Source organism: Sorghum bicolor, chromosome 7 (genome assembly GCF_000003195.3).
Source record: "Sorghum bicolor cultivar BTx623 chromosome 7, Sorghum_bicolor_NCBIv3, whole genome shotgun sequence".
Classification (NCBI taxonomy): Eukaryota; Viridiplantae; Streptophyta; class Magnoliopsida; order Poales; family Poaceae; genus Sorghum; species Sorghum bicolor.
In genome coordinates, this window is record NC_012876.2 from 12,295,773 (window position 1) to 12,309,806 (window position 14,034).

A 14,034-nucleotide genomic window follows, 5' to 3' on the forward strand; every position below is an offset into this window, starting at 1 on the left:
TTATCAAATACAAATGAAATTGCTACAGTGTCGATTTTCTAAAAATTTTTGAAACTAAACAAGGCCTATAATACAAACTATAATAAAAAAGGTATCCAACACAAGGCACTGACATAAACCTCCACAGGAACACTTTGTCAACAATACAACCTTCGCCAAGCGCATAGCCTCCACAAAGCACGTAACCCAGAAACCTCTAGAAACCCTCGCAAAAGCAGCCATGACAACAAAACAAGAACTGAGCCGGGTAAAAGAATGAGTCCCATCAACCACTCATATTTATAGGCTAGGGCACCCAACCGTTGTCACGTGCCCGCAGAAAGCGGCGTGGCTATGGAAACCAAGGAATGACCCACCAATCCATGCAGAAACACATCCTCACCCATGTCTCTATACACCAACACCCATAAACAATACCCTAGCCAACTCCTCAACAAACATGACAACCAAAGCGCCTTCGGCTAGCGCCATTGACCGAAGGCAGATGGGGCGTCGCTTGGGCCAAGGGCCCCAGGCTCAAGCTCTGCTCGCCCGCCTTTTAGTTTGACGTTGCATCAGCCCATCCCCCATCAAGCTAGCCTAAACCCTCGAGGGGGCTATGTACTATTGGGGAGAGGTCCTCGATGTGCCACCCCGTCCTATCGTTGCCCAAACATTGAACCCTCCACTGCTCTTTTCCTTTACATCCAATGTGCCACCTCGTCCTAGCGTTACCCAAACACTGAACCCTCGACCGCTATTTTCCTTTACATCCAAGGGAATACCTGGCATGGCTATGTTCGACATGGGTCCTGAGTACGACCCTCGGCGGGACCCTCACCGCCACGCTCAATGGTGCCCTCAACGAAGGGTGCTATAATGCTCCAGACGAAGGAACTTTGGTCCTATGTCTTTGCAGGTTGAGTGTTGCTCGCAAGGCCTTTCGAACAAGAGGCAACCCTTGCGTGATTGGCTCTGTGTTATGAAGCATTGGACGGAAGTCGGTAGTCCCAGAGAGGGTGAGGTCCCTATACTCCAATAGAGTGGCGCCTTGTATGACAAGGGCAATTTGTAATTTTGCCACACCCTCGGTAGGCCCTATAAATACCCAATGGGTGGCACAAAAATTGATGATGAATTAATAGTCATTGACTCCTAAATTTATTGTGTTTCCGCTTTGTCCCTCCGTGTTTAACCCTCACTTTACTTCTCCTATGAGCCACCCTCAGCCTCCTTTGCACTGTTCCTTAGCAAGGGTAGGAGGCAAGATGGAAGCCCCCCATAGTTCCAAGTCTTGCTAGCTAGATACTCCATCCCTAAATAAATCAGTTTCTAGAATCTGTGTCAGTGGACTAACTTTATAAAAAAGAGTTACAATATCTATGACCTAAAATAAGCACGTTATGAAAAAATATTTCTATGGTAAATCTAATGATACTAATTGATACCAAAACATAATATTTTTTATAAAAATTCGATCAAAGTTTAAAAGTTTGACTTAACTGAAATCTATTTATTTAGGAACAGATGGTGTATATGTGTGTGACCGTGTGAGTTCCATTGCTACGAATTGAATGTGATGGTCGTATATGTATGCATGCGGGTTTCATTGCAATACAAACACGTTTTCTATATGTTTGAGTTTCATTGCTACGAATGTGATGGTATATAGGTGCCAAACATATACATCTGTGCCGGATGGTAGGGTAATTAAGCAAATTGGGGGACCAAAGAAAAAGTGCTTGTGTAAAGTCCCACTCCATGATCCATTGGGCAGGCAGCTGGGAATGACGGTTCTTTTCAAGCCTGCGGGGTCATGTAATCATGGTGAAATTTTTGTAATTTAGCCCTTTTTTAAACTTTTTTTGCAATTAGACCCCTAGGAAACAATTTTCAAAAATAGACCGTTTTTCGACGTCATGTAACAGCACGCCGAGGTTCCGCGTCTCGGCGTGTAGGCCCTTAACGCCGAACTAGTGCCACGTCATCGACGACCCTGGTCATCGAAAACACGTGGCCGGGACCTCGGCGTCAAGTAAGCTGACGCCGAGCAACAGACATTGGCGTTAGCTCTTGGCACACCGAAGTCTGGGGCGCGGTGCTGGACGGCCCATTTTGGCCTGGCGGCCCAAACAGCTCGGCGTGCTGCCCTTTAGCGCTGAGCCTCCAGACCTCGGCGTTGAGTCGTGTGACGCCGAGGTCTAGGCTATACAGAGCCCCGCGCGGCCTTCTTCCTCCTCCCTCCATTCAGTTTTTTGTCTTCCCACCTCTCTCTCTCTCCTTACCCCGCCGCCCCCTCAAACCCTAGCCATTAGGGAGTGGCTAGGGGCTCAAATCAGTCCCTTCAAATTGGTCCCGAGGTAATACTCCTTCCCCTCTTCCATTCTATCCGTTTAGATTTTGCTGCATTGCTTGTTTTCGTTGGAAACTCAAGTATGGACTATGAATGAACTAATGCTATTGCTCATGTATGGACTATGTGTGGAAACTAATGCTATTTACGTATGTGCCTATATGATTGTCGATTTGTATTATTTTTCCGAGAATGTAGTTGTACTACTATATCGTTATGGATTTGTATTACTATATGATTATGGATTTGTATTATTTTGTCAATGGCTCAAATCTTAGGCGTAAATAAATAAAATGCTGAGCCCAAGACCTCGGCGTCAGCTGACATGGCGCCGACCATGAGACCTCGGCGTTTTTTCAATTGATGCCGAGGTCAGTGCCAAACCTGTACCTCTCTGAGTTGGAGGTGCTCGTCACGCCGAGGTAGCCAACCTCGGCGTGCTGTAGTTTGACGCTGAGCTAGCACCCTAAATTGAGCCTTCCCTGCGTTGGTGGGGCTCGCCACGCCGAGGTAGCCAACCTCGGCGTGCTTGGGCTGCACGCCGAGCTTGCAGTTAGCTTTGTGAGTTGCTTGGCCATTTCTTGGACAGCCCAACGAGTTAGCTTTTGTAACAACAGTTGGACAACCACGAGAGCTTTAGTATCAACAAATGAAACATACAAGCGAATACTCGTGGGAGAAGGAATCCATGGCGTCGCATAAAAGTCCTCATCATACATAGACATGTACCACTAGTTCGTACTCGCATATAAGGAATCCATTACATGCTCAAATACTATGGACCTCTAACTAGAAACGTAGCCAGGTAGCAAATCGTCGTCGTCGGACTCGCAATCCTCCACCACCACTCCTTTTGCCTTTCCGCCTTTTGCCTGTAGTAAGCAGCCTCAATTTCATCCACGACTTGTGTTAACCATTCCTCGTCCTCATCCTCCTCTACCACCACCTTCTTTTGGCTATAGTAAGCAGCCTCTGCCTCATCCACGGCTTGTGTATACCATTCCTCCTCCTCGTCCTCCTCCACCTGCAACACAAAGTCCGTAGCGCGGCTGGTTTCGCCTGCATTGTGCACATGTACATTATGCTCTTGTTGAGCCATCTTAGAAGCATCATGCTCAAGCACTAGTTCGGCGAGAGCATCCAGTCTTGAGTTGTCTTCCTCATCCATGTTGTTGTCGGCCTCTTTGACTTCATCCTCCTTCATCTTGTCCATAGCTATCTTCTCCAAATACCTTGAACGAGCCACATCAGCGGTCCAATCTCCGGTGCATCCAATCTCTTTAACAATGAAATTGCAATTGTTAGAAAATCAAAAGACATCAAACAAGCATTAAAATTATTATTACTTACTAGCGCACAATCTTTTCTCCAAACCCTTCATTTCGTCATACTTTTGAAGTACAGCTCTCCAAGAGTTCTCCTCTTCTTTTTGCCTCATACCTTCGAGCCTCCATTTCTCCCACATTACTTTTGCGGGGCTGTTGTGACGGCCCTCACTTGCTTCACGACGTGCGTCCTCTTTATAGTACTTCACATAGTTGTCCAATAGCTCGTTCCCGCATCGAAGCTTAATGCCTAGTGCTTTCTTCTGCTCGCAGGTTTGGTAGAAGTCTCTTTTCCCATGCCAATACTCCCAGTCACATTTCCTAGTGCTCTAATGTTGAATAAGAGATGATAATTAGTAAGAACACATATTGTTGTTCTAACACTATCGAAAAAACAACAGGAGCTCACCTCATCGTAGTCTACCATATGACCACAAAATAGCCGACTCCTAGTTCGGAAGGAACTAGGACGTAGCTAGCCTCAACACCACACTTGCACTTAACCGGAGGCGATGGGGTAATAATCCTGTCCTTCTTTTTCTTCTTTTCCTCCGGCCAATGAGACTTCGGACCATATAGCCACTCTCTAAAATGACACTTTTCCATAGAATAATCCTACCACAATTGAAAATCAATGGACTTCGAGCATACTATATAAATTACTTGTAAGAAACCAAAAGCAGTCTATTAGGAAAAGTGACTTACTGGATGCTTGTTGGGACACACAAACTCAAGACCGCGCGTCTGCTCTACCATAGCTCTGTCACCACAAAAGCACTTAGGAGGGTCATCAAGGCGTCTTGCCGTAGCTACTTCCTTCTCCTCAGAAGTCATCGGCGGGGGTTTGGTGGTGGCGGCACCCAACATTTGAAGCGATCACGTGGAAACTTCCCGTGGCAAATACCCGCAAAAAGCAAGAACCGTGGGTCAAAGTTGTCGGGGCCGTCGATCCACTGGAAGAAGAAGCACTTCTCATGGTCCTAGAAAAACAAACAAATAAATCATGCAAAGCGTTGGTGCAACCATAAGCTACATTCTAAAAATTCAAACACAATTTTATAAACTTACATTGAATTGGCCACATGTGTAGAAACACCGTGCAGCGGTGTCAAGATGCTGTTGACGGTCCTTAAGTATCAATTTTAATTATCAAATAAACAAGAGAAAGGACCAATATGCAAACAACACCTAGAATTAGGGTTTGATCTGACAGAATTCCACGAGTTTTGTTGTTTATCTATTTCTACAGGAGGTTATCAGGAAATAAGAAAGAAAGGCCCACATGTCAGGATTACATAGAGATATCAACGCACCGCGCGATTTTCTACCATCTAGAAGACTCCAGAAGCCACGGGAAGAAGACGGAGGCCGAAAGGGGCCAGGCCCAGGGCGCCCGCCCTGGTGACCTGGGCGCCCGCCCCCTGCTGGAGAGCTTTCAGGACTCTCTGCGTACGAGATATTCCACCAACCTATTGGATCAACAAAAACATAGTACCACCTCGCCTACCGACCCAAAAACGCATAGAGGAGGACTATATAAGGAGACCCCCCTGGCCCCTGGAGAAGACATGAAGAAATTATCATAGAGACTGAGGGGTGCCCTCAAAGGAAAACCTCTTCTCTAATTAATATTTCTTTTTAGGCTTAGCAACCAATGTAAGGTAGAAATAGATCTTCTAGTTTCTACTAGATTGAGAGAGATAGAGTGGAGGTGTAGATTGGAGGAAGCCCGGCCTGTCGGTGTCTACTCCAAGCTTGTACCTGCGGGATTAAGTTCTCCTAACCCGAAGCTTGCTCCTAGGATTCTTCAGTATTTCGACTTCTCAATTCTAGTAAGTTCTTGTTTTATTATTCTTCTGGTTTATGAGTTTACTTTAATCTCTTCGCGTAGAGTTTAGAGTAATCATTGCTGGCGTAAATGTGGTGTTTAGGCTGGGGTACTCATAGATATTCCCTGACTAGCTGGACCGTGGTAGTAGTGAGGAACGTGACAATTCCGAGTTACCTTTGCCGATCACATCTCGTTAGCAGGAAGAATAGGGTTTATAGGTGCGGGTTGAACATCCTTTGTGGTGTCTAGATTCCGTTAGCCTCCCCATTAGAACAATAGATCATCCTTACCAAGGTTAGAAGGAGACTACGGTTGCAGTCTTCTCTATTTATCACTCACATCGAAAGACATTCTTTGTGCCTAAAGGGTTAGTAGTAATAGACCGGTTAGTCAGATGCACTCTTTCTCCTAGTGGTAAAAAAATAAATACGATACTCTGGATAACCTCCCGGGTGAAGTGCTCACCGATATCCGTGCGCTTGCGGATCAATTCCTTATTGCGTTCCCAAATATCAACAGATGCCTAGATTGCATCACTTCTGCCGGCTTTTGACAATCACAATTTGGAACCGGGAGGTCCGGAGGTACCGGGGCATCCACACAAGAGGCGTCCGCATATAGCTCCCTCGGTCGACCGCGTTTTTTCCAATACTCTACTCGATACAGGTTCATCATCTACATAAACAAGTGTTACTATAACTAATGCCACATTTACTAGCACCAAGACATACAACACTAAGTGAGGACATGAATCGTACTTACTAAAAAGCTAACAAAGTGGCCCAATGCACTAAAGAGAAGCAAACCCTAAACCATAGTCTACAACATACAACACTAAATGAGGAGATGAATCGTACATACTATACCATAGTAAACACGCATTTGAGTCAAATACTCATTGGATAAAAGGAATTTCACAAAAGACATGAAGCAAACCATTAATGGCATATTCCATAAAAGATCCACCACTAAAACAAGATCCCAATGGATAAATGAGGGGAAGGAGTAGTACCTTAGCAAACCGTTATGAGCCTCGATCCGACACCTCTATGCCCGGTTTTAGAATTTAGGGTTCGTGGGAAGAGAGAGGAAGAGAGGAAAGGGGATGGCCACAAAGAAAGAATGAAGAGAGGAAGAAGAAGGGGCCTTGGCTCGGGCTGGTAACCAGAGCTCGGCGTCGAGTCGTCTCACGCCGAGATATGAGGCTCGGCGCTAAAGGGCAAAACGCCGAGTTTTGTGGGCCGCCAAGCTAACTGGGCCTCGCCGTGTACAACAGCAGACCTCGGCGCTCGGTGACTTAACGCCAAGGTCTGTGGCTCGGCGCTGGGTGAATTAGCGCCGACATTCTGCCATGTGTTTTCGACGACCAGGGTCGTCGATGACGTGGCACTAGCTCGGCGTTAAGGGCCTGCACGCCGAGACGCGGAACCTCGGCGTACTGTTACATAACGTCGAAAAACGGTCTATTTTTGAAAATTGTTTTCCCAAGGGTCTAATTGCAAAAAAAGTTTGGAAAAAGGGCCAAATTACAAAAATTTTACTGTAATCATGCATGTGCATTGTCAAGTTTGGGATCAGGTTCTCATAGATAGCCATACAGATACAGAAAAGGCACCACTAGGGTCCCTTTGTGGAAAGGATGCCATCATACCTCTCCACTTTGCTTTTTCGCTTGCTAATATATGTTTCCACATTCAATTCGCCTGCACTACACATCCTGTCCTGCTCCATTTGCTATGATCCTGATATATATATATATATATATATAGCGAACGACGCGCACGGGGAACTTCGGCGGAAACGGAGACGTGACGTCGAGGCGTGCGGCCCGTATGGAGTACTAACGGGTCCGGTTTGCAGTACTAACGGGTCCGGTTTGGTTCTGTACGTATTGGTTTGCTGTGTACGTGTATTTTCTTTTGAGAGTATATACGTGAATAATAATTAGTATTCTTAGGAGTTGCACCTAGCGGCATACTTATGAACGGAGAAAGCGGATCTGTAAACGCATTGGCTATATATATATATATGAGGGACCTCTATCCAGCTCTAGGTCATTGTACGTCCAGAAAATCTTTCTTTTTGAGATCGAGCCATTATGGATCAAGAGGTCGTGGAGATCATCATTGTCGATGATTCTACAGATGCTGGAGTAGAAACTCGAGAACAACCAAGGTATGATACCCATGATATACCCTCTCATCTGCATATTGGGTTTGTTCTAACGAACGGTAGTTCTTGCAGAAAAGCTGATGAAGGTGATGTGATCAATGAAGGTCGTTCTGGTGGCCGGGACACTTTAGGAGGCCATGCACCCCATCGCCGTCGTTGTGGGAAGTGCGGTGTGGAAGGCCATAACCGGGTGACCTGTGGCCGCGCTGCCGCACGATTCCGTCTTCCATATAGGTTGTGCGAGAGATGTGGTCTTCGAGGACATTATAGCATCCTTTGCCCAAATGCACCGCAGCCTATCATGGTTCCAAATTCAGCGTAAGAAAGTTTCTTAAGTAATTCATATTGTTTTAGTATCCATCCCTTGTATGAACACTGGTTATCTTCGTGTACAGCATTATTGAGGATGAAGAAGATTCGGATGAAAACGGTGGTGGAAGTGTATGTACACATACTAAAAGAAGGATTTGCAAGTGGCATGATTTGAAGGAGGAGTCTCTCAAGTTTCGTCAGTAATAGATGGCTGGTCGTCTGGTCCAGATTCGATGCAGTGTCAACTTGAAGTTATCATGGAGTATGAGAAGTCCAGAAGTGGTAGCTAGGATCAAATTTGTTTTAGCAATGGTCGCATTTGTAATTTATAATTTGGTTTGATTGGGAGAACTGGCATCATAATGTAATCGGCAGGGTTCGTTTACTGGAAAATTATTATCCTTTTGTAATCACAGAATCCCTTTTTCATTATGAATAAATTTAGGATTCGGCAATGAATGGTTTTTTGCAAAATGATGGCAAAGTATGCAGTGGTACCTACCCAAATTTTTATTGTATGTCGTTTTACTGAGTGTGTTATAAAAGTATATCTTTAGAGGTATCCCTGACAGGGTCGAGGATGTTGACCATTTTTTCTCCATGTCAAATGCATATAAAGCATAATGTGCTACCTCATAGATAGGGACAAAGATCTGAAATGCCATGAGAGTTTGTTGTTATTAGTAGATGGTAAGTTTCCTTGTTGATTCGAGGGGTTTTTATGAATTACATACCAGGCGACATGATGACACGTTGTATGGAATAATTGATGGATCAGTGAACAAATGAATGTGATATGTTGGGTTCCAGTGGCCGTCTGCCGCAATTGCATACATCTGCAATGTCGAATAATTTGGACATATAAGTAGTATAATGGGAAAAAAAATGGAAAGTAAGTTGACATACTAACCGCAAAATCTTGGTTCAGGAAGTGCCTCCAGCCAACAAAATTAGTGGAACCAAATGTATGGAGCTCATCCTCATAAAGTGCCTGAACGGCAAGATTAAATGTATCTTCGTCCATGGGGTCATTAGTCTTCAGGGTATGTTGAAGGTGAGATAGATGAAGTTTCATGGGAACCGGGTTGGAGATGTGAACCCAAAGCTTCCTGCGGAAATAAAAGACACGTATGGTTAGACATATGTGGTGTAAACATTTCTTAATTTTGGAGGTACTAGTATTAAAAAAAATTACTTTAGTGCGTTCTTGTCTTGGATGGAAGTGGTGTGTTGAAACAGATCATCTAGAGCCTTACTCTCGTTCCTTGTGTATGATTGTGGCTTGCATAGAAAAGGTGACTTTACCATCGTGCTTGGCTTAACGATACGTGCTGGCAAATTTACAAGCAAATCTGCAGGTTCTCCAATGATTGTTTTCTTGGATTTAGGGAGATACTTGGTGACAAGTTGTTCATTACGAAGTGTAATCCTCGCTTCAGTAACATGCTTCAGTATGGAATGCGGTGAGGAGAAAGAAGCAGAATTCATCATGGTCTCTATTCAGATATGAAAGAGTTAAGAAATGTTTAATTTAAATCGGGTGATATGAATGGCAGTAACAGGATCATTGGGTTTGACAAGATTAAAAATCACCTGTATTAGCTACACCTTGTTGATCTGGAGGAGTTTCTGGCACAACAGCTTGATCAGCAACCGTGTCAAACTGTGCTTCTAAATTACCTTGCACTAGATTTGCGGGTGTTAGTTCTCCAAGAGTGTTGTTGTTGTCAAGCTGTGAAAGGCCAAGATCAAAACTTGGTGGATCAATGCCGCCGATGGAAAATGTAGGCTTGGGAGTCAATCCATGATGGACATCTTTTTGAATCTGGTCAGAAAGTGTTTACATTAAGTACATGGATTTACCTAGTTAGATCTGTATCGGTTCATTCTTTTGCCTCATTTAGTATGTGGATGTACTCATTAAGATTAGTAGTATGGGTTGATACTTAAAGGTGTTATATTAATTGGTTACTGTGGACAGATACTAAATGTGATTTAGTACGTGGGTGTACTCGTTCAGAATAGTTGTATGGGCTGATATAAACATTTGAGTAAAGTGTTATACCGACTCGAAACGATAAAGAGATAATCCCATAGTGTTGTCGTTGTCGAGCTGTGAAAGGCCCAGGTCAAAACTTGGTGGATCAATGCCGCCGAAGGTTGAGGTTGGCTTGCGAGTCGCTCCATGATGGACAACTTCTTCAATCTGGTCAGGAAGTGTTCCAAAAAAAAAGAAATTAAGTATATGTGCTTCTGAAATCAGATATGTGTGGGCTCATGCTAAATGAGATTTAGTATGGTGATATACTCCTTAAGATTTGTAATTTCAATTGGTACTAAATAATAAAATTAATTGGATAATGTGTCTAAGTAGTAAATAAGATTTAGTATGTGGATGTACTCTTTCTGAAATGAAGTATATACGGATACTACGTGAGGTTGTATTAATTGATTAGTGTGGGCAGATACTAAATGAGATTTAGTATGTGGATGTACTCTTTCTGAAATGAAGTATATACGGATACTACGTGAGGTTCTATTAATTGATTAGTGTGGGCAGATAATAAATGAGATTTAGTATGTGGATGTACTTACTCAGATTATTAGTATGGGTTGGTACTGATCAGATTTAGTATATGGATTAACTTAAAAGAAGGCAGGGGCATATGTACATACTAGCTAAAATGTCTTGATAAAGTAAAAGTTGTTCGGATACAAAAATAATAAAAAGTATGACATCATACTATGGTGGTATTATTGATAAATTGTAAAGGACTGTCAATTAGTATGGGCTCATACTCCTAAAATCAGGTGGATATATTGCCATGTCAACTATGAAATCTAATGAGATAATATATGGAAATAAAATCACATCAGTACCTCAACTTGACTGGCAAATGTGTTGTTGCTGTAGCAAACTTGACGACGATCACGGAGCTGTGAACAAAATTATTAAAATTACACACATGCTGAAGTTTATTAGACAAATGATGTGGGTACGGATAAGCTACCTTGAGCTTTCCAAAAGATGGGAATGGAAATCGATTTTGTAAGATCATGTCTTTCTTTATGAACTCATCCATGATTTTGTCATCATACGATCTGATGCGAGGAAAGCAGCTGTGTTCAGGAGTGCTGTTACCATTTTCAAGGTTATCCAAATAAAAAATCTGGAACAAATGTTAGAAAGCAAAATATGTCAGCCATTTTCATATTATGGATGACAAAAACTAAGAAGGATACAGTTTATATCATAATTTAGAACATAAGTAAATATGGTCTACCTGAAGTAATATTATGCAACCATTGATGTAGCCTGCGCTTTTGCCATTTTTTAGCTTGTTATGCAGAGAATCCGCTGCAACTTTTAGCTCATCGATAACAAACTTTGACCAGTTATAGTTTTGGACATTATCAATGTCAACCAAGGCTGTCATATACCTTGTTGATATGTGATTGTTGAGAGAAACTGGGCCTAAAAAAATGGTCACAAGGACCATTATGAGTGCAGTTTTGAATTTGATAGCCTCACCGACAGACATTGGACTCTCAGGTTTCTTGTATAAAATACCGGTGAGGAACGGCAAGGTGATTTGCTCAAATGATTCCTTCCCAAAAACATTACAGATATATTTTTTCATTATAACCACTTCTTGATGTGTTGCAGGTACTATGGGCTTTCCCTCACATGGGATTCCCAGGATCAAGTTGACATCAGATTCTGTCAACTTGATTTCAGATCTAGTACCAGAAAGTAAGGTACAGCGGACAGGATCAAACTTACTGAGCAGCCATGCAGCAAAATCCTTATTTGACTTGTGGATATTAAGGTACTTAAAACCTTGGAATCCCATGTCTTTAATCAGCTGCAACCTAGTTTCATCTTCTATGCTACTGAAGATGTCTGAAGTCATACCAGCGGAACTCCTCGTGTATACTGTACCTTTTCTAGATTTCCTTGCTTTATTACTAACACCACTAGATCGTGGAGAACTAGCATTGATTGTTGTGTTCTGTGCAAGGTTGATCCCAAGTTTCCGGCGAACGTGTTGCAATGCTTTGGTGAATGCTGATCTGTTGGAGGTTGAACCACCTGATCCATTCACAGTTGATGGTGTTTTGGCCATCTACATTTAAAAAAATGTTATACATAATAAAATGAACATGACAAATGTAGGAAAGTATACAATGGTACTAGTCAGATCTGAGAAAGTATACAATGATACCCGTCCACTTCGAGAAAGTATGCAATGATACTATAGCCTAACCTAGTACGTATAAAATGATACTACAATCTGGAACAGAAATAGCTCAACAGTTGACCAATATTGGGGATAAGACAATCACAGTAGTATACGACGTTCTATCTCACCAAGGGCGATGCAACATAATTTCTTGGAGAACTAGGAGCAGCGTCGTGAGGGAGAGTGCAGATAAGGGCTCCTGAACAAACAGCCTTAGCAAAAGCAAAAAAAGCAAAATATGTATGGGGTCAGCGCTGCAGGAACGTGAATATCGAACTGGAAGTGAATAACGAAGAGGAAAACAAGGGAGCTAACGAAGAGGAAAACAAGGGAGCTAAGTTAGTTGGATATATATGCAGATGAAATCCTCTGGATATCTCTCACGCGAAAATATAGGTAATTTGTTAGACCTTCATCCGAGATGTAAGTGGAAAATTAATTATACCGTACACCGTATACTAGTGTATATTTTCTAATTAATAATAAAAATACGGTAAAATAATTTTGCCAGAGGATTCGAGGTGGACCAACCAGAGTTCGCCGAAAAACAGGGGATCCATTCAGCCGGTGCCGAGGACGATGTAGACGCCGTCGATCCTGAGCGGCGGGTCGACATCACGCCACCCGCACTCTCGCAGCCGCGTACAGGCCGGCGCCAAAGACGATAGCAGATCTTGAGCGGTGGGGCGAGTTGGGGAACTGCTCGGCGGGGGAAGATCTTGGCTCCGGCGAACGCTTCAGGCTCGTCGGGGTGGAGCTTGGACTCCGATTTGGGGCTGGCCGAATTGGGACGATAGTGGATGTCGAGCGGTGGGGCGAGATGGGGAATTGGTCCGCAGGGAGGATGTTGGTTGTGGCGACCAAATCGTGCTCGTCGGGGTAGAGCTTGCGCTCCATGGATGAATCGGAGCTCAGCGGCGTGGGGGAAGACGGAACTCCAGCACGGAACTCAGCGGCGTGGGGGAATACGGAAGAGCGGAAGGCCTGCAGCTCGTTCAGGTTCCACGCTAGTTAACGGGTATAGAATGACACCCGATAGGATATATCATATATGTGAACGCCGTCATCTGCCGTTTAGACGCGAGACTGAGTTACCGATGCGTGTAACTACACGTAAGTGTAAAATGGAGTTTCCATATATATATATATATATATATATATATATATATATATATATATATATATATATATATATATATATATATATATATATATATATATATATATATATCTTGTTTAGAAGTTGTTGGATTCGCATTAATCCCCGTATATTGGGGTGGATTGGAGTAAAACTTAAACTAAATTTCGTCTCAATCTATCCTAACACATGTAAGTTGAAGTGAACCCGACAACAAATACAAACAAGACCCAATAGATTTATTTAGCGAAACCATGCAGATCGCATCGTCTCTTCTCTCTCTCGATGTCCACATGGACAGTGAGCTAGCGTTGTCAACAAAATATGGTGAAGCTCTGCTGGCTGGATGCTGTTAAGATTTGTAGGAGTCAAAATAATGCAGCGCATCAGCTTGCTTATTTTGCTATTAGGTCGAGACGTCGTAATGAGGTCTTTTTTAATTGTTTTTTTAAGTTTGTCATGTCGATTGCTTGTAAGAATACTATTTAATTCTTAATAAAGTGTGTTTGTTCGGAAAAAACGAAGCGTTGTGATTAGTCTCGTTTGAGTTTGGTTTGGGTGGATTGTGAACAATTTTCGGGATAGGTTTTGGTTAAAGTGAAACTACAGCGGTCGATGCTTGTGTGGCGATCGACTAAAAAAATTTTGGTGAGGGATGTGTGGCATTATATTATTGCATC

General features: G+C 43.1%; 1 protein-coding gene across 9 annotated transcripts; it reads right to left on the reverse strand.

The window, feature by feature from the left end:
- LOC8057879 lies at positions 88-13,236 on the reverse strand. 9 transcript variants are annotated; one of them, XM_021464206.1, is made up of 14 exons: positions 12,748-13,236; positions 11,257-12,099; positions 10,984-11,142; positions 10,853-10,909; positions 10,038-10,178; positions 9,566-9,797; positions 9,168-9,468; positions 8,883-9,081; positions 8,707-8,808; positions 4,726-4,773; positions 4,363-4,637; positions 4,067-4,272; positions 3,683-3,986; positions 88-3,610 (listed from the first exon to the last, which is right to left on the reverse strand). In XM_021464206.1, exons 2-11 carry the CDS (start codon positions 12,097-12,099, stop codon positions 4,488-4,490), a joined length of 2,232 nt encoding a protein of 743 aa, XP_021319881.1. In that variant the 5' UTR covers positions 12,748-13,236; the 3' UTR covers positions 88-3,610; positions 3,683-3,986; positions 4,067-4,272; positions 4,363-4,487. The 9 variants fall into 9 exon arrangements, with proteins under 9 accessions (XP_021319881.1, XP_021319884.1, XP_021319883.1 ...); XM_021464209.1 differs by lacking the exon at positions 4,726-4,773 and having other exon boundaries at positions 12,748-13,235; XM_021464208.1 differs by lacking the exons at positions 88-3,610; positions 3,683-3,986; positions 4,067-4,272; positions 4,363-4,637 and adding an exon at positions 8,475-8,625 and having other exon boundaries at positions 4,751-4,773; positions 12,748-13,235.